At 43.4% G+C, this 19,655-nt stretch overlaps 1 protein-coding gene across 3 annotated transcripts in view; it reads left to right on the forward strand.

Moving 5' to 3' along the window:
• niban2b (niban apoptosis regulator 2b) overlaps window positions 1–19,655 on the forward strand; it is a 47,299-nt gene that overhangs the window by 10,727 nt on the left and 16,917 nt on the right. For all 3 annotated transcript variants that reach the window (XM_080766807.1, XM_080766808.1, XM_080766809.1), the window contains exons 2-6: window positions 3,150–3,280; window positions 5,623–5,751; window positions 6,637–6,742; window positions 7,500–7,667; window positions 17,689–17,804. In XM_080766807.1, the coding sequence (XP_080622933.1) occupies window positions 3,150–3,280; window positions 5,623–5,751; window positions 6,637–6,742; window positions 7,500–7,667; window positions 17,689–17,804 (650 nt within the window). The remainder of the gene's footprint in view (window positions 1–3,149; window positions 3,281–5,622; window positions 5,752–6,636; window positions 6,743–7,499; window positions 7,668–17,688; window positions 17,805–19,655) is intronic.

The raw sequence follows: 19,655 nt of genomic DNA on the forward strand, positions 1-19,655 counted from the left end.
GTTTTTTTCAACCAAGGTTCATGTTTTAGGTTGTTGGAGAAAGTCAAAGATGAGTATGTTTTATTTTTATTTGTTGCTTTCGTTCTTTTTGGGGATTTTTTATGTTTTTGACAGGAGGCATTCGAGCATGGGGCTAAATATGTATTTTTCCCAGGAAATTACATCTGGCCACAAAAGATCACTGAATGCGAAGGGGGAGACAAACTGACCTGTTGAGCCATACAACACAGTATGGCAGCCCCCCTTCACATTCAGTAGATCCTGTGATCTTTTGTGGCTGTAATTTCCTGGGGTCTAATAGGACTATAGTAAATAATAAAAAAATACATTGATATAAATTGTGTAAAAAAAAAAAGCATATTTAGCCCCATGTTAGAATGACCCCGCCCCCCGCTAAAACGAAAGAAAGCACCAAATGAAAAAACATTAACACTCATCTTATACTTTCTTTAATAACAACCTAAAACATGAACCATGGTTGAAAAAAACTAAAGTTGTCCTTTAAGCAGAGACTTTCCCATAAAAGAAAAACCTAGTACAGTTGTTTTCAACCAGTGGTCCTTGAGGCGGTTCCAGGTGGATGATAAAATGGACCCATATTTAACTCTTGAGTTCAAGCGTTTCAATTATTGTTGAACATCTACATTACTTAATTTACTAGAAGTATCAATAAAGCATCCAAAGTTTTGGGTCTGAGAGGCTAAATCTCTTCAAATGGTGGTCCGACCGTGGCTTAAATGCCCGAATAAATAATGGACCTTGTTATGAAAAAGGTTGAAAGCCACAATTTAATTTCTCATTGCAATCTCCCTTCCCCCGGGTCCCGGCCAGCGTGCCTGTGCTTTTGATGGCCTAATTATATAGCCTGCTCTGGGTCCTCCTTTATGAAGAAACCCCCATCCATTTCATTCCTCTCCCTCCGAATGCAACAGCAACATTTCATAAACCACAATACAAAGCAGATGGGATCAAATGGGTCATCTCTCCAGTCCGTCCCCCCCCCCCCCCCACCCTCATTTCTCCCATAGAGCCCAGATGGTGAAAGGCATATTTCATCCATTTACTAATTACTATAAGTAAGAGCATTATGGGCCCCGAAAAAAACCCCAGTTGTTAAAATGATAAATCACACCAGATGCTGCGACTGACTTTATACAGTTATAAAGTCAGCTAAAAACGTTGAAATATTTTAGCATTACAAGTTACAACTGGGTCCTACTAGGCCTCAAATGTTGCTCTCTGGAGTCGGGCCCCAGGAAGGGAAGGGGTACTGTGGGATGTTGCTCTCTGGAGTCGGGCCCCAGGAAGGGAAGGGGTACTGTGGGATGTTGCTCTCTGGAGTCGGGCCCCAGGAAGGGAAGGGGTACTGTGGGATGTTTTAGAGGTGGTTGTAGTGGATTGGTTCTCAGAGCATATGTTGGGAGGATCCTGGTACTAAAGGAGAACTTGATGCCAAGTATTTTGGCACCAGCTGTAGATTCCTTTTTTTTCCTCCTCCACTGGTCTGGTGGAGGTCCAGGTCTCTCTCTCTCTCTCTCGCTCTCGCTCTCTCAGATCCTGGCTCCCATAAGAGCCAGCAGCAGATCCCATTCCCAGGGTTTTGTAACTCTGGACGTATAGAATGAATGTCTGGAGTCATCTGGACATTGCATTTGATCCTTTCCAGCCAGGTCTTGAAGAGTTTAGGAATAAGTCGACACATTTGTTAAAATATGGCATGAGGCAATAATGTAAATGATGATCCCACTGTTTACCTATTTACACCATGACATGACAGTTTTCTGAAAAAGCTATGTTTCGATGTCAGTCGTTCTTCGATTTAAAAAAAATAGCAGACCTACAAGCTTGAGCTTGTAGAGCTGCTATTTTTAAATAGCTAAAGCATAACATAGTGCTAACACCAAAAGGGGTTCCCGCTCAAAATGGGTTAAACTGGGTGATGGTGAATGGCAGAGATGTGGACTTGCTGATAAAAGTGTCCATGTGTGTCACCGTGTTGAACATTCTATCAAGGTCGTGTTTGACTTTCAGCGTGGAAACATTCTCTACACAGATAAGACGGTTGTGTTGTGAAGTTCCACATTATGGAAGGTGAACCTCAACTTCACAGCTACATGCTATGTGAAAGGACCTGGTTACGAGCTTTTTATTATTATTTATTATACGTTTTATATAGTGCTTAAGTGGTAAACTAGTAGGTAACGGTGTTGATTTCGTCGACTAATGCTATGACAAAAAATGTTCGACTATAACTTTTTTTGCTAAAGAAAACTAAATATATTGACAATTTTGTCAACAAATAAAAACTAGACTAAAAAGTTAGGAAGGGACTATAGTGGACAAGAGATCCAGTACAAGTCCATTTACACTTTACTTGGTTGCATGCTGATTGCTGAAAATAGCTGATCTGTACAAGCTCATAAGTTATAACGCGTCGCTCTGCGACACGTTGTGAGCTTGTAGATCGGCTATTAGTACACTATTTGTAGTGTAAAATGATCAGCCATTATGACGGCATCAAGCCCCGCCAAAATACATTCCTGTCTACTAAATCAACAGTACATTTAGTCGACTAAAATGACACTAAAACATTCTAGGTGACTAAAACTAAATAAACTATTCAAAAGACCATGACTAAAACTGTTAGGAAACAGGAAACTGCTAAATAACTGCACAGTTGAGCTGGATGTACAGAATGGAGCTGGATGTACAGAATGGAATTGATTGATGTTTTATTCCCTTGGGTTTAAGAACAGTGTGCTATTTGTTTGGTTTTGTTTGTTTAATTACCGCTGTGTCTGAAACACGCCCCTACATTTCCTGTGTTCCTGTAGGCTAATTGATTCCATTCATTCACTTGACTATTTTAAGCTCAGTATTTACAAATGAGCATTGTTGTATCAGGGTGTAAAAGAAAAATCACACTGGTGTGAACTGAGTGCCGGTGCAACTCCCCTCAAAGTTTTGCGTCTGAGAGAGCCTGAGCGAATGAAATCTCACCAAATGGTGGTCCGGTCCGTGGCTCAAAAACGTAGAATAAATAATGTCACACTGATGTGAAAGGGGTTGAGAAAAGCACAGATCTATGGAGCTACTGTTCTGCTGCTCCTGTGTTTTTTCCTGAAGAGTTGTTTGTTCTCCTTTCGCAGCGCGGACAGGGGAGGTGATGAGGGACTTTGGCCGCCAGTACGAGCTCCAGTACTCCGTGGCTCTGTTTAACAAGGTGCGCTTTGACATCGAGGGAGGAGGGGGGCCGACGCCCCAGCTGCTGCACCGCAAGGTAAAACATCCTCTTCCTCCGTTTGGACGCACTATTTCCTTGCTGTCTGCGTCGGGGAGGGGGGGAGAAACCTTGTACCAGCAAATGCATACAGTATTTCGATTTAAGACAGGAGTGCGAGCAATCGTGTAGAGTAATTAGCCGATCTACAAGCTCACACAACGTGTCATGATGCCAGATCGTGCGAGGCGTTGTGAACTTGTAGATGTGAAAGTGGTTGGCCTGTTCATGGCTTTTATAGATTTAACCCCAAAAAAAACAACGTATTAGCAAGCAAGAGCGTGTGACTAAATAATTATAGTGGACTGAATGAAAAAAAATATTTTTGGACCGAAAGTTTCCACCTGACTTTGATCATTAACTTTGCTCTAATATACACATGCATTTCCTTAGAATGCCTTATGCATTGTTCACCAAGACGAGATGATTGAGTATCCCAGGGAATTGCTATTTGCAAACTCTTTGTTCTTTCTTAATGATCAAGTAATTTTTACTAGTTTGCTCTTATTGGAAATTGAACTTTTAGCCCAGCTATAGCAGCGCATGCAGGGTCCTAGGGTTGGCATCTAGTGTTGGAGATATCGCAAACTATTGGCTGGATTTCCGTTGCCAAAATGCCAAAGCAGTTATCTCATACCTAAACCTAATGGGCAGATTGCAGGACGAACCCATTAAGGAGCAGCCTGTGCCAGTGAACTGGCACTGGCACACTGACTGTGTTTCACATGAAGGTCCACGTAGGATTTCAAGAATGATCTCGTCAGCACTGACATTCCCGCACGCGCCCGCTTGGCACAACGTCACTGGGTGCCTCTGTCTGCAGTAGTGTGTGTCAAACTCTGTCTGCTTGGCACAACGTCACTGGGTGCCTCTATCTGCAGTAGTGCGTGTCAAACGTCTTCCTGCTTGGCACAACGTCACTGGGTGCCTCTATCTGCAGTAGTGTGTGTCAAACGTCTTCCTGCTTGGCACAACGTCACTGGGTGCCTCTATCTGCAGTAGTGTGTGTCAAACGTCTTCCTGCTTGGCACAACGTCACTGGGTGCCTCTGTCTGCAGTAGTGTGTGTCAAACGTCTTCCTGCTTGGCACAACGTCACTGGGTGCCTCTGTCTGCAGTAATGTGTCAAACTTCCGAACCCGTCATTGACCTCCTGATAAATATGACCATGCTACTGCTCTTGAACCTCTACCTCGGTCTAATAATAATGGAATGATTGGAATCTGATATTACAAAAATACAAATTTGATATACAGTATATCGATACCACTTAACCAATGCCTTTTTTTGAGTGGTGTCCCTGTGTCCGCCTATGTGACGTTAACCTATGTGACGTCAATGAGCACCAGTATTATCTGAGTACCAGTAGGGGCGCTGTTGTGCCAGAAACGGAGACAGAGAGACAGACTGTTGCCTGCTATTGAGAGAGAGAGAGAGAGAGAGGAAGAGGGGAGGGGGAGAGAGAGAGAGGAGTTGCACCACTCGGTTCACACAGGTGTGATTTTTTTTATTACATGATACATTGTTTCCTGCTTTTCTGAACTTTTATTAAGACGGTTGAAGGGGGGGGAAGGGGAAATATTGTTCTGCTGTCGTTCTTCACCAGATTTGTTTACTGCAAGGATGTATTGTACAGTAAAAGACCCTCAAGTGGGCTTAATTTCAGCGGTAAACATCTGTTAGGCAGGCCTGGGTTTCACTTTTAAATAGTCAGCCTAGTCCTTGGACTGTATTGACTTACTTTCTCTCTCTCTCTCTCTCTCACACACACACACACACACACACACACACACACACACGCGCGCGCATGCACTAATGATCCTACACAACGCAGTGTGGTAGAGACTGGAGTCTGGTTTGGCGTAATACAGGCTGTTGAGGAATGTTGTCTGCTTTTGCTGAAGACAACAATACTAACTGGGTGGGAGTGGGATTTAAGTAAACAACCGTTTAGTGCATTTGGGGCCACTTTAGTTTTTCGTGACTTCTCTAGTGTAGCACAAAAGTCCAGAATGTTATAATTACTAATATTCTATTTCATTTTAATGTTATTTGAGGGGTGGCTGCATGGGCCATAATCAATATGTGATTTGAAATTGCATATCTTAAAAAAATAGCAGATTATGCTGTGAGCTTGAGGATGAGCTGCTTTTAAATGCTTCAATGTAGGACAATGGGGAAAAGCAAATTGATACCATCTTCACAATTGTCATCTTAATATCTATATTTGAGGTATTTGGTTAAAAGAATATTGTGATATTTGTAACCCTTTTATAACCCTATAGTGTAAACATGGTTTTTTTGAAGTATCTTTGACGGTTGGCATTCTTGGTTTGGTTGCAGGCCGCTCCGGAGAACAAGTCCATTTTCTCCGGAGCTCTGTTCCAATACCTGGAGGAGAACAAGAAGTGGCGGAATCGCTTCTTCTTCGTCCCAGACTCCTACAACATCAACTACTACGACAACAAATCGGTGAGAGAGAGAGAGAGACAGTTATGTTCTTTTTTCGGCAGCAAATTTCTATTTTAAGTTTTAGTCATAGTCTTCGGAAATGAAACTCGATTTAGTCGACTGAAATGTATTTTGTCGGCCCTTGATGCCGTCGTAAATGACTTGCGTGTTTTTACACATGCTGAAACATGTTTTTACACATGCTGAAAACCAAGTGTAAAATTACTTGGATCTCTTGTCCACTAGTCCCTTCCTAACATTTTAGTCTAGTTTTTATTTGTTGACAAAATCGACAGTATATTTAGTCTTAGTTTTAGTCATCATAGCTTTAGTTTCAATTTAGTTTTCGTCAGTGAAAAAAGGTAGTCGACGAACATTTTTCGTCTTAGTTTTAGTCGACGAAATCAACACTGGAGAGAGAGAAGGGAAAACAACAACCTTCTGCCTGGAGAATGTCAACATTTGTACCGTTTGGAAAACTTGAAAAAAGAAATCTCAAAGAATGGATGGAAAACTATTACTATGAATGTTTTTAACTCAAATCTTTGCTTCTGGGGGGGGGGTCCCTGGAACATCATATTTTTACTTTCAGATCGGCGGCCAATTTCATATTATTGACACTGACAGAAACAGTTTCAGAAAACTGTCATGATTTAGAAGGCATTTGTAGAATCGATCTCAGGTCTAAATGGGTTAATAGGTTAAGTGGTTAATACTTTTTACTTTTACATCTCTTCAGAGTAGCCCATGCATGCACTGCCTTTCATTGCGGTCCGCCCCCATCATTTTGAGCAGCCAAGTCTACAACAGTTCCCATGCACACATATCTGTTTTAGATTAGGTCTGTCTGATGATTCATTGTCCTCTCTTGTCTGCTCTGCTTTGCTCCTGGTCTTTCTGTTCCAGTCCCACGACAGAGGGCTCCACCCCAAAGGAACCATCAACTGCGCCGGCTACAAAGTCCTGACGTCCATGGAGCAGTACCTGGACCTGATCAGCAACAGTCTGCCTGGTGAGGAAGCCCAACGACGCAGTGTTGTTTTCCTCCACTAAAACTAAGACGAAAGATGCTCCTCGTCCGACTCCCTTTTCTTTCACTGACCAAAAACTAAATGGAAACTAAATGAGAACTAAGCTACGATTACTAAAATTAAGACTAAATATACTGACAACATGTTAGGAAGGGACTATAGTGGACAAGAGATCTAGTATAAGTCATTTTACACTTTGTTGCATGCTGAAAATAGCAGATCTACAAGCTTGTAGATCGGCTATTTTCAAGCAAGTGTAAAATCTGTCATTACGACGGCATCAAGGCCCGCCAAAATAAAGTTTGTTCGACTAAATCAACTGTAGATTTAGTAGACTAAAATCTTATGACATTTAGTCACAACGTGTGTCATCATCACTCATCAGGAGCTTGTAGATCAGATTCGTCCTACGAATACAGGGCTTATAATTGGTTAACTGTCGGTCCTTTTTATGGTTTTTGAGAGGGCTGAGAATGAGGATCGTGACACAAGGTGTGTGTGTGTGTGTGTGTGTGCGTGCGTGTGTGTTCCTTGAACTGTACCTAAGCGATCTGTTAACATTTTCAATCAATTTGTATGTATGTTTCACTTTCAATCAGGTGCCTGCAGGGTTACAACCTGCAGGCTATCAGAAATGACTTTGGACAGGTGGAAGACACTTGAGTGACGGATTACTTTACCTGGGTTACAACTAAATTACACAATGTGTGCGTGTGTGCGTGCGCGCGCTCTCTCCAGGTGTGAAAGCTAAGGTGGGGAACTCGCCCTTCCTGAAGTGCGCCACCCAGTTCCCGCTGGTCTTGTGGCACCCGTACGCCCGTCACTATTTCTTCTGCGTGGTGTCGGAGAAGGAGCATCAGAAGTGGCAGGCCGTCTTGCAGGACTGCGTCAGACACGCCAACGATGGTGAGTTCCCCCCCCCCCCCCCCCCCCGATGGGGATGCACACAAATGAACGGATCGAGAATGATAGACCTGCACGTAACACAGAAACGACTATGACATAAGCATAGTGATAGTCGTAAAAAAAAAATATATATATATAGTTCCAAGGATGATATCTAATTTCACCTGAAGGGAAATGTTTATTGCAGTAATTTCAGACGTAACTTACAAATTACAATTACAATGAATAAAACTAAGCAAATTTAGCAAAGCTTTTTACTGGACTCATTAGAGTTATCATCATCATCACTCACCGTTGAAGAATAGGAGAAGCCATTTATTATATTTCCAGGTCTCCACAAATCCTTAAAACGCCTTATTAAAGCATGGGTTTTCAACAGGTGGTCCGTGGACCACTGGTGGTCCGTGAAGATATTGCATGTGGTCCCTGGCCATGCATTTAGTATGTTTTTTTTATCGACCACTAATTGGGAAACGAACTAGTTCATTAAGTGACCTGGTGATGTACAGTATGATGACATCAATGTCAGTTACTGGGAAGTCGGATGTCAAGAACTTCCACAGAAAGGGAGTTTGAATTTCACGGGAAAGTGAACCGGATTGACTGGTTGAGTCTATTAGGAAATGTGCCCATATAATCATGCAATCGCATGTGTCTGCTATCTATGAGTTTAATATGCAACGTTAAGAGAACAGAGTAAGGGCAACCATGGGAAAGGAATAGCTCCGGACGACTAGCATATGCCAGTTAAATTGTTAAGGGCTGCTTGATTTAATTTTATATTACCGTAATTTTAATATCCCCTCACCCAACTCAACAGTGGTTGATCCTTAGTCAGGGTGGCGGTCCCCAGGTTGATTATTAGTCAGCGTGGTGGTCCCTGGTTCATAAGCAGTTGAAAACCCCTGCCTTAAAGCCTTAAATAGACTTTGGACTGTAAATTTGACTTTTTCCCATTTTGAAAAGGACTTAAAACGTATTAAATCATTAAAATTAAATCATACTAAAAAAGTTTGTGAAAGGTCTTAAATTTAGTTTGAGGTTGTGTATCAGGTGATCTGACTATATAGATCAGGTATTGTCGCAAGTTTGGTCTTAAATTGCATTGTATAGGTGGCATTAAAAAAGAACTTATTAAATGTAACTTAACTTCCTGCTGCTCACCCTGTATGTGGGATGAATGTTTGATTTGTACTTGCCCGAACTGCTATAGCTTGAAGGGCGTGGCTCAGGTTCTCTCCACAAAGCGCTGCTACGACTACGCCTCTTGTGTAGATTATGGAACTGAACCTGCCTTGATTTGAAACCCATTCAGTGCATTAAAGCCAGCGCTCCGTTGCAAGGGTGCAGGAGACGTGTTGGATGAAAAGGTTGAGCAGCGCTGCCGAGAAGGCGAGCGCCAGCTTGTACTGAATGACTGCCTTCAGGGGTTACATAACTTTTACCGTGACAAAAACAAGTTGATCTTCGTTGATAAGGACCGCCGGGCCCGTCGGTGGAAAGAGTGCAGAACTTCTCCCTGAGGAAACCTCTGTTTACCTTTCAGACATTTAGATGGCATACCTAAACAATAGACTTTGATGCCTTGATCTCCTGCACCCCACAAGCGGCTAATAGTCAGGAACCAATGGGAGTTCCTGCACCCTGTGACTGATCATTTTAACCACTGAAAACTCTTTCATTTTAAGAGACATGTCGCATTGCGGAGCGTTGTGAGCTTGTAGAGCTGTTATTTTCATTTTTGCCCAGAATGGGGATACGCGGTTAACCACTTGAACCCCGGCATCCATATTGGCCTAAAATAGGTCATCTCAGAGCTCAGTTGTGAGTTTGTAGATCGACAATTTCTTTTTGGCAAAGAGATTTTGGTGAAGAGGGAGAAAGTGGTCCCAAATTAAGTACAGAGCCAGTCCAGTTCTGAGTCCAAATGACTGAGTCTACTCTAGAACAGTGTGGTTTTCAACCAGTGGTCCGAGGACCACCAGTGGTCCTTGAGGGGCTTCCAGCTGATCCCCAGCTAAATGATGGAGAGTTGGTAACCAAACCAAACCTTACTAGAGCTTTAACCTTTGAGAGCGTAAAATTAATTTGGTTTCATTTTAAGCTCTTCAAGAGTCTCCTAATGGTACCAACATCAATACAGCATGGAAATGTGGACAAAATCCTACTCCTACGATAACAACATTCTTTAGTTTTGTGCCTGAGAGGCTAAATATCAAATCCGTGGCTCAGTCTGTGAGTGGTTAGTGGTGTTTGTAAAAAGAAAATAAGGAGAAATGAGATAACAATGGAGGGTGACAGCCAGGATGTTTTGAGAGGAGTGGCATATGAAAAGGAAAGAGGGGGCACAGTATAGTGAGTAGTGCCAGAACATGGGTCACAGTGTTGGCGTGGAGGTGAACAGGGCTGGACCGTGGCCAGTTCAACAAATCACTTTTATTCTAATTACTTTGAATACAACCTGAGGTCAAAGCTGTACATTTTGATTATGTAGAAGGAGTTAAAGTTAAACCTCAGCCTTATTGTTTGTACTATTAATCCTCCATTATTTACTTTTCTTTTTTCTTTCTGTCCCTGTTCTATCTTTTTTTTTTGGCTTGTTTTTGTTTTAACGGCTTAGTATTTAATGTGTTGTGGGAGTCATGCTGTACATCAAAGCACTTGGCATGTGTGCGCGCGTGTGTTCGCATGTTCGCTCACTCACCTCATCTTCTGCCAGTCTTAGATGAGTTTGGATTGGTTTGACCATAGATGGTTAGAAAGCTACAGCATGGCTGACTAATTTCTGACTATCCCTGCGTGGGACGACTGCCTGCCGACTGACTGACTGACTGACTGGCCATGTGCAGCACAGGCAGCTCAGAGCCCAGCTGACTGAGTTCACTCGTCAGTAACGGCTGCCTTCCAATGAGGCCGTAAGTCACCGGGCGGGGGCGGCCATGGAGGGAAACATCTTTTAATCTTTATTCATCCAGGGAAGGGTTTTAGCTGAGAAATATGTGCTCTTCTTCTTCCAGAATCATGGCTAATTGCTTACTGCTGTTCTACTGTCGGCCACTGAGCAATAGTGCACGTTGGGGGATACATTTGAGCCTTCTGGCTCCAAAACTATGGGATGAACTTGCAGTCAGTCAGTCAGAACTGCAGACTCACTCCCAATCTTCCGCCATAGTCTGAAAACCCACCTCTTCAGGCTCCATCTTAGCTAAATTGTAATTGGCACTTAAAAAAGCCTTACATCTAAATTAAGTAAAATTCTAGATTTGATGTGTGCCATATCTAAGTGTCCTACTATGCATGAGCCTGGCCACGTGAACTACAGCGCACCTGTTCTGAAATTGTGCATACACACAATGTCTACAGCAGTGGTTCCCAAAGTGTTGTCCGGGGACCCCTAGGGGTCCTTGAGGGAGTTCCAGGGGGTCCCCAGCTTAATGATAGTTAGGAACCAAATTGACCCTTATAGGTCTGTAACTCAGAGAGTGTACAAATGGAACCATTTGTACACTTTCAAATTGATTTTACAATTTACATCCCAGAGATAGAAATTCCATTAAATAGGGGGCCATAGCCTAATTCAGGTCAAACTGGGGGCCTTGAAACTGCTAGAGTCGTAGAAAACTTCTCTTGTGGGGGTCCCTTGGCATATATTTTCAAATGGGGGCGGGTCCACGGGCTAATGAGTATCATTTTGGGACATGAAAAAGTTTGGTTTGGTCTACACAATGTCTGTCTTGTAGTTATGGCAGGATTTCAAAAAGGTATTATTGAGTTTACTCAAGCGAGAGTGACACACGAGTGTGACGAGACTGGAATGTGGACTCGGAACAGCATCACGTCATGATGTATTTACTTGGTTGTTATGGCAGTGGCTCTGATAAATAGTATGCAAGACGAGGAAGATGCTACTTGGAATAGTCTGTGTTTTGTCCGTCTATCAGTGCTGTTTACGTCAGTAGAGGTTTTGTTATTAAGTTAAACGGGTATATTTCATTCTCAGGCCTGTACTTATGTTGTCAGACACACAGGTTCATATAGTTAAGAGTAAGAAGAACGTAGTTACAGCAGCGAAAAAGCTTGCACGCCTATAGTTGTAGTAAACATATGTTCATTTGCCATCAGATCCAGAGTGGGCCTGTTCTGGCTCTCCTCCTGGTCATTTACACCTGCTTGCTGTAGATGATGTACAATCGTATTACAGTTACACATTTAGTTGTACGCCATGTTGCCAGTTTTTTTTTTACATTTGTCTCTAAAAGACACTCCTTTTCTAATTGGAGTCACTGGAGGTCAGGTAATTGAATAAAACCGGCTTGTGGTGGAGAGAGAGAGAGAGAGAGAGAGAGCGTAGGCCGACTCCACACACTGCTAATGGGTCCTGGCATCTGTGATGGCGGTTTGTTGTGTGAAATACTGTAACAAGAAAGCGTTTGCCGAGAATTTAGACCTTAACTGGAAGCATGAGCTGGCCACATGCCCTCTGGTCTGGTTTCAGGCACAAGTGCCCCGAGGCGTGGCTGCGTGTCGCTTGGACAAGAAACCCAATGTAATGAATGACTAACTCAATAAGAGTCCTGGAACAGGAGGCTTTTGGGCAGAAGGCATTCCTTGAATACTTGGTTGAGCGGTGGTTCTCAAATGTTTAATTTCAAAGAGTAAGGAGTAGACCCCCGCAACTCAAGAGTGTACAAACGGAACCAAATGACGGTCCGTTTGGTTCCATTTGTACACTCTCAGATTTGCAGAGTATACATCATCACTTGGGTAGCCATGATTGTTCAACATTTATTCAAATAATAATAATAATAATTAATCCACAAACTCAACTCAACAACAAATTGGCTATTGTTGAATATCCAAAGGATACATTTGTAATAGTAAGTACAGGGTGTCGTTTTTTGAAAACCTGCTGTTGTACAATTAATTAAGTTATATGGTTAGCTCTAATGAACTTGGAACATTATGCATTTGAACTTGAACAGTATGCAAGTGGTCACTGCAGTGTAGTGCTACTACAGTGACACCGTGTTTAGACTGGAGCCTCAATAATGTCTGGTATGTAATGGTGATTAATTTCTTTAGATTCTTTGCTCTCTCTCACAATCTTTGCCTCTCCCTTGATATCCATTTCTCATGCTCTGTAAGTCTGTATCTCTCTCTCTCTCTCTCTGTCTCTGTCTGGGACTTGGTCTTGTGCCAAGTTCAACATATGTGTCTCTTTAATAGCAAGTACCCACAAGTACCTGTGAAACCACATTAGCTTATCTTGCCTTTTGAAGAAAGCTTTTTCTTGTTTTGCTCTCACTAACTTGGCTAAATAAGGGTGTTTCGCAGAAATGCGAAACGATGTGTTCTGCAAGTGTTGTCCACTTATTTACTACACACCGCGGTGATTAAACACCAAAGTCTAATTTCTTTATTTTAAGGTGCTACAACATGACTAAATGAATGCTTTCTGTTAGTAAACCTTCAGAAACAATTTAATTCACCATGTCTTGACTCTTGACTCTTAACACCTTTCAGGACGGTAACCCCTTTTGGTGAAGCATTGTTATACTGTAGCTATTGAAAAATTGCAGATCTACAAGCTCATAGCACGGCACCGAGTGCTGCGCTACGAGCTTGTAGATCTGTCATATTTTGAAAAATTGTGAAAATGCTGCGTGAATGTTTTTAACTCAAATCTTTGCTTCTGGAGGGGTCGCTGGAACAACATATTTTCAGATGGGAGTCGGCGGCCAAACAATGTTTATGCCTGTCACAAAGACTCAAAAGGATATTACACCGATCGGTTGTCGATCGATCGGAGGCACCTCTACGCAAAACTCGCCACAACCGCAAATCTAAATTTTGGTACAGTGTATTTAATGAACCGCTTGTAAAACAATGTAAAGTCTGTTGATTGTAAACCTGTACACGAGTGGTGAATGTTAGGTAGGGGCTGCCTGGGAGGAACCTTAATGGGAGAGGAAATGGCCCTAATAGCTAGCATGCCTCAGCTGTGACACAGGCCCGCTGTATGACATGTGAGTGGGTGAACACCTCTGTATGTTGCCTTAACGCGTGTCCTTTTAAAACTGCTCTCTTTAAAAACGAGGTGTCCCTCGACTAATACCCAGTCAACAAGTCATTAATTAGCATGTTGTTGTTGTTGTTGTGTCCTCACAGTCCATTCAGTATATATTGCGGTGTGAGGGCGGGGGTATAGTGGTTTGTTAAGGAGTCCTGTCCTGTAGTCTCGCGTTACCAGACTGTTGCCTCTCACAATATCCAAATGCTTTCATCATACAGTCTGGGCCAACGGAAGAGCTGTCATGAGTAAACTATAAAGCGGAAGTGGAGCCTCCTCGCCACTTCCGTTTCGTCTTTACAGTCGCGCACATTTATCCTAATATAAATAAGCATATATATCTTGTTGCTTAGCAGAAAATGAATGGATATGGCAGCTTCAGCTTCAGACTCGTTCCAGACTCGAGGTCATAGATTTTGGCCTTGTATTGCAATAAGTAAAGGGCCCATTAACAGTTATCGTGCCATTGCCATAGATCTACGTCAATTAAAGCCAATTAATAAATGTTACACTTAACACCAATGCCGTTCATCTACGGCAATTGCTCTTTTATAGTGCTTTTGATTGATCAAGTCATAATGCTACTCACGTTAGCATCTGGTTGCTACAGTGGAGTTGTTGTCTAAGACTGGACCGCGTCATCTTGATCGCCGTGCCCATAAACACCCATTCTGTCTGTTTCTGTCCCTCGCCTGTATCTCCTATGACCTATTCCTTGTCCCAGATGGCATTTTTGGTCAAAACAAGCTTTATTCCGCGGCCCAGAGCCAACGCTGTGATTCACTCGGCAAAAACACAGCTTTCACTCTTTTGAAAATAGCCGATCTTCAAGTTCACAATGTGTCGCGATACTATTTTATATTTCATATTTTATATACTGTAGGCTAGGGCTGAAGTGGTTAATGTATGTTTTGTTGTAATACTCAAAATCTCTACAAAGTAACTAGTAACGTTTTAAAATGTATAGTACTAAAAATACAATACTTGGATCTGAGATGTAGTGGAGTAGAAGTAAAAGTATTGGAAATGCTCAAGTAAAGTACAAAATGACAGTAGTTGTGTAAATATCCTTGGTTATTTTACACCACTGGTGTTCTGATAATAATCATTGCAGTGTTTTGCTCGTCTCTCCAGCTCATGAGCAGAAAAAACATTTTCAGGAGGTTGCCATTTTCAGAGAGAGGGTTTCCAGACCAGTTCCACTTTGGTCTTTGGGGTTCTGTCTTTGTGTCATCACTTTCACTTTCACTTGTTTATCCTGCTCTACGAGTTCTCCCTCCTGATTGGATGAAAGTGGTATCCCGACCTGAAAATCCATTTTCTGTTTACCACAGCCCTGAAGAGAGAACGAGGAGGAGACCCCCCGTTACTTAAAAATAATAATAAGAAGAAGAATGTATGTAAATATCAGTTTGTTACCGGGCACCTTTTAAAAGAAATCTATCATTGTGTGAGTTTGTAACTTTGAATAAGAGTCTACAATTTAATGTGAGTGATCCATTTAGACCTGATGACCATTCTACAAATATCTTCTAAATCCTGACAGTTTTCCGAAAAACTCTGTTTCTATGTCAGTCGTTCTCAAACATTTTCATGTCAAGGACCCCCAAGATTACATGTAATAGGCCGCCGACCCCCATCTGAAAATATGTTGTTCCAGGGACCCCCCCAGAAGCATATATTTGAGTTAAAAACTCAACCACATTGCACGATTAAAAAATAAATAGCAGACCTACGTACAAGCTCGTAGTGTCGCGCTATGAGCTTGTAGATCTGCTATTTTTCAATAGCTAAAGCATAACATAATGCTTAAAACACCAAAAGGGGTTCCCGTCCAAATTAATTAACTTGATGGTACTTTTATATAAAGCTCTGGTTCTCTAATTGGGGTCCGGGGACCTCCAGCGGTCCTTGAGGGGGTTCCACTTCCACAGGGTCCCCAGCTATAAGTTATTAATAGTTAGGAAGGAACCAAATGTACCCTTTTGGGTCCTGCCCTGAACTCAGTGATTGTACAGTCTCTGAGTAAATTGAACACTAAAGTCTCTGAGTAAAATGAACACTGAGAATAATGCAGCGTCGATTGTGTTCCCACTAGAGATGACACTCTTATCATCATCACACAATCACAAATCACATTCCGTGCTCGGCCAATCAAATCATCACATTCCGCGCTACAAACGCACAAAGCTGTGCATGGGAGAGGCTATAGCGCCCCTCAAAAATCTCATCAAACGGGGGTCCTTGCACGGATTAATGAATATTAAACTGGGGGGGGATGGGGGGTCCGTGAAGTTAAAACGGTTGAGAATCACCGCTTTAGAGTACTTTGTCTTTTTGGCTTCACAGAAATCCCCTTTCGTTCCAACAACGGTTCAGCCAAAATAAATGGTCCGTACCCCCCCCCCCCACACACACACACACACACACACACACACACACACACACTGTTCACATACAACTTTGAGAGGGGCTGGGGAGGGAGGGAGGGAGGGGGGGACTTCCTGCCCATGTTTCAGTTAAGAACGTGGGTTCTCGATGAACCCCCCCTCTCCCAGCCCCCCTCCCCCTACCAGACAGTGCAGACACACATGCACATTCACTCACACGACCCCACACACTTCCTGGCTTTGTTGGGAGTTCACTCACATGAGTGCGGGCACGCGGAAGTGCACACACACACACACACACACACACACACACTGGAGAGAAATGTGCACATAGTCTGATAAGGCATAAAGGCATTTTCTGAATCCCCCATAATTTTATCGCCCAGAATGCAGCTTTGATTATCTCTGATTCACAAACGCAACTTGAGGAATGCATGAACCGATGATCTTTGGACAGAATTCTGTATGTCTCGGAGTGCTGCTCTTTGGACCGAATACTGTATGTCTCTGAATGCTGCTCTTTGGACAGAATACTGTATGTCTCTGAATGCTGCTCTTTGGACAGAATACTGTATGTCTCTGAATGCTGCTCTTTGGACAGAATACTGTATGTCTCTGAATGCTGCTCTTTGGACAGAATACTGTATGTCTCTGAATGCTGCTCTTTGGACAGAATACTGTATGTCTCTGAATGCTGCTCTTTGGACAGAATTCTGTATGTCTCTGAATGCTGCTCTTTGGACAGAATACTGTATGTCTCGGAGTGCTGCTCTTTCCCACGAACGTTTGTTAGCCGTCAGTCAAGCTATATCAGCAGCACGCTCGTGCACTGTGTTACGCTATTTATTTATACATTATGAACGCATTACGCTCTTGAATATCGGGAAATTACGTGAAGGTTTTGGGGAAGAAGAAGAAGTGTCACTTCCTTAAAAATATTGCTATGTTGGTTTCCGCCACCGTTGCCATGACAACCGTCCACTGTATTAAACAGCCATGATGACACCAAGCCATGATCTGAGAAGTTACCCAAAGACTGGGTCATACTTAGTCATGTTGGCGGATTCCACTGAAAATCACCAGTAACCGTTTCATGTTGCCCGACTAAATCTAACTCTAACCCTAACACTAACCTCATTCTTAACCGGCCCACGTAAGTCCCCTAACCTCATATCAGTCTTAACCGGCCACGTTAGTCCCCTAACCTCATATCAGTCTTAACCGGCCACGTTAGTCCCCTAACCTCATATCAGTCTTAACCGGCCTGCGTAAGTTAGTTTCGCTTCCTTGTTTCCTAATAGCAGCCAGTAAGCTCCCAGTATACATGCAGTATACTGTAGGTCGATAAGACCGTCTTGATAAGTAACCTACCGGCCGATTAACAGTTGCTACTGTAACATCCAAAGCGGGTGTTTGTGGTCAATGTGGTCCGCGGTAAAGCTTCAACATTTGCCTGTGGATAAAGTGCAGAACTGATCGCCCCAAAAGGTTGTGTGTCTAGTGTCTATACAGGCAGTCAGTATATAATACATCCCTGTGTTTCCTGTGTCCCGTCGTTCAGGTTTATCAGAGGAGAGCAAGGTCCAGACTCCAGCCTTCACTGACGCCGTGCGACTCTATCGCCAGGCCCGGGGCATGTATGGCACCTGGGACATGATGTGTGGCACCACCACGCAGGTAAACCTGCACTCCCTCACACCGTTTTCTGCCCTTTCGTTTTTTTTCCCCCTTTCTTTCTTGACCATATTCACGAGCTGGCCATTTCGCTCTTCTATTATTCACAATTGAGAGAATTCCATGCCCATAATGCAAATGTATATTTGTGCTCAGGTGGCCATTAAGTCATACACCGGAGTATGTGCCAGTGATCTGTGCCACTGCCTTCACCTCTGGTAACCCTATGGTCTGTGACCTATGGTCTGTGCCACTGCCTTCACCTCTGGTAACCCTATGGTCTGTGACCTATGGTCTGTGCCACTGCCTTCACCTCTGGTAACCCTATGGTCTGTGACCTATGGTCTGTGCCACTGCCTTCTCCTCTGGTAACCCTATGGTCTGTGACCTATGGTCTGTGCCACTGCCTTCACCTCTGGTAACCCTATGGTCTGTGACCTATGGTCTGTGCCACTGCCTTCTCCTCTGGTAACCCTATGGTCTGTGACCTATGGTCTGTGCCACTGCCTTCACCTCTGGTAACCCTATGGTCTGTGACCTATGGTCTGTGCCACTGCCTTCACCTCTGGTAACCCTATGGTCTGTGACCTATGGTCTGTGCCACTGCCTTCTCCTCTGGTAACCCTATGGTCTGTGACCTATGGTCTGTGCCACTGCCTTCACCTCTGGTAACCCTATGGTCTGTGACCTCTATGGTCTGTGCCACTGCCTTCACCTCTGCGTTTTCAACCATGCTCTGTGCCTGGATGACTACTGGCCAATCACAGCCGGGCTTTGCTAGAACTGTGGTGATGATCCCTCTCCCTGTACTTTCCCTACCTGTCTCTATCCTAGCTCTACTGAGTCTTCTCTCTCTCTCTCTCTCTCTCTCTCTCTCTCTCTCTCTCTCTCTCTCTCTCTCTCTCTCTCTCTCTCTCTCTGCATAGCACCGGTTGCTAAACTATTTGGATTGGCATTGGACAATCGCTTTTTGTGGTGGGGTTTAGCGAAAAGCTAATTGTGTCGTCTCGCCCACCCAGTTCTATCTCCTGCACGGAATTCATTCTACATTCAGATGTACAGTATAGCTGAGGCAGAGATCTCTGATCGTCTGTCAAAACCCAGGGCTACGGAGATGAAGTGATCTGCTAATCCGTGTGCCCTTGAGGGCAGGTATACAAAGGGTGTAAATACATGCATTCTGATATTCAGGTGTGGTTTTGGCCTAGCTTTCTATGCCTGTCCCATCCATCAGAACAGGTTTTTCTGGACGTATCAGGATACTGCCATGATTGATTCCTGCTCTGCTTTTGATGTCAAAGGTCCATGAGTCCCTGGCATTAACTGAAACCTCAACAGCTGCAGTAACTGTGTTGTTGAACACCCTTAGCTAATAATAATGCTCAGTAAAATTGTCTGGACCGTGCTTTTAATGAGCAGTGACTAATGTAGTGATTTTATGCTCTTCTGGTTATGTAAACTGGCTGTCACGATCAATGGCGTCACCAACGTGGAAGCAAACCGTTGCCGGGAAGGAATTGATACTAGCGATGCTGGATGCATTGTAAACTAAGGGGTCATTCGATGACATCTTTTATTATAAAAGGTCGCCCTAGGCATAGAATGAGTTTAACTAATGCTATTACTCTGTTTGCCTATTGAAGCTGTGCTTCAGAAACTGGCAATATCAAGGTGTGTGCGACTGTGCGTGCGCGTGCATGCGTGCGTGCGTGTGTGAGATAGCTTTGGGTTCCAATCCTGTCTCAGCATTCAATGATTCCTGCACCCACATACTGCCTTCCTGCTTTAGTGTTGATTTATTCAGGAAATGGGCAAAAAAGGTGTTGCCACTCTTCACCTGCATGGCATGCTGGT

This window comes from Protomyctophum bolini, assembly GCF_963924005.1.
Source record: "Protomyctophum bolini genome assembly, chromosome: 6".
NCBI lineage: Eukaryota > Metazoa > Chordata > Actinopteri > Myctophiformes > Myctophidae > Protomyctophum > Protomyctophum bolini.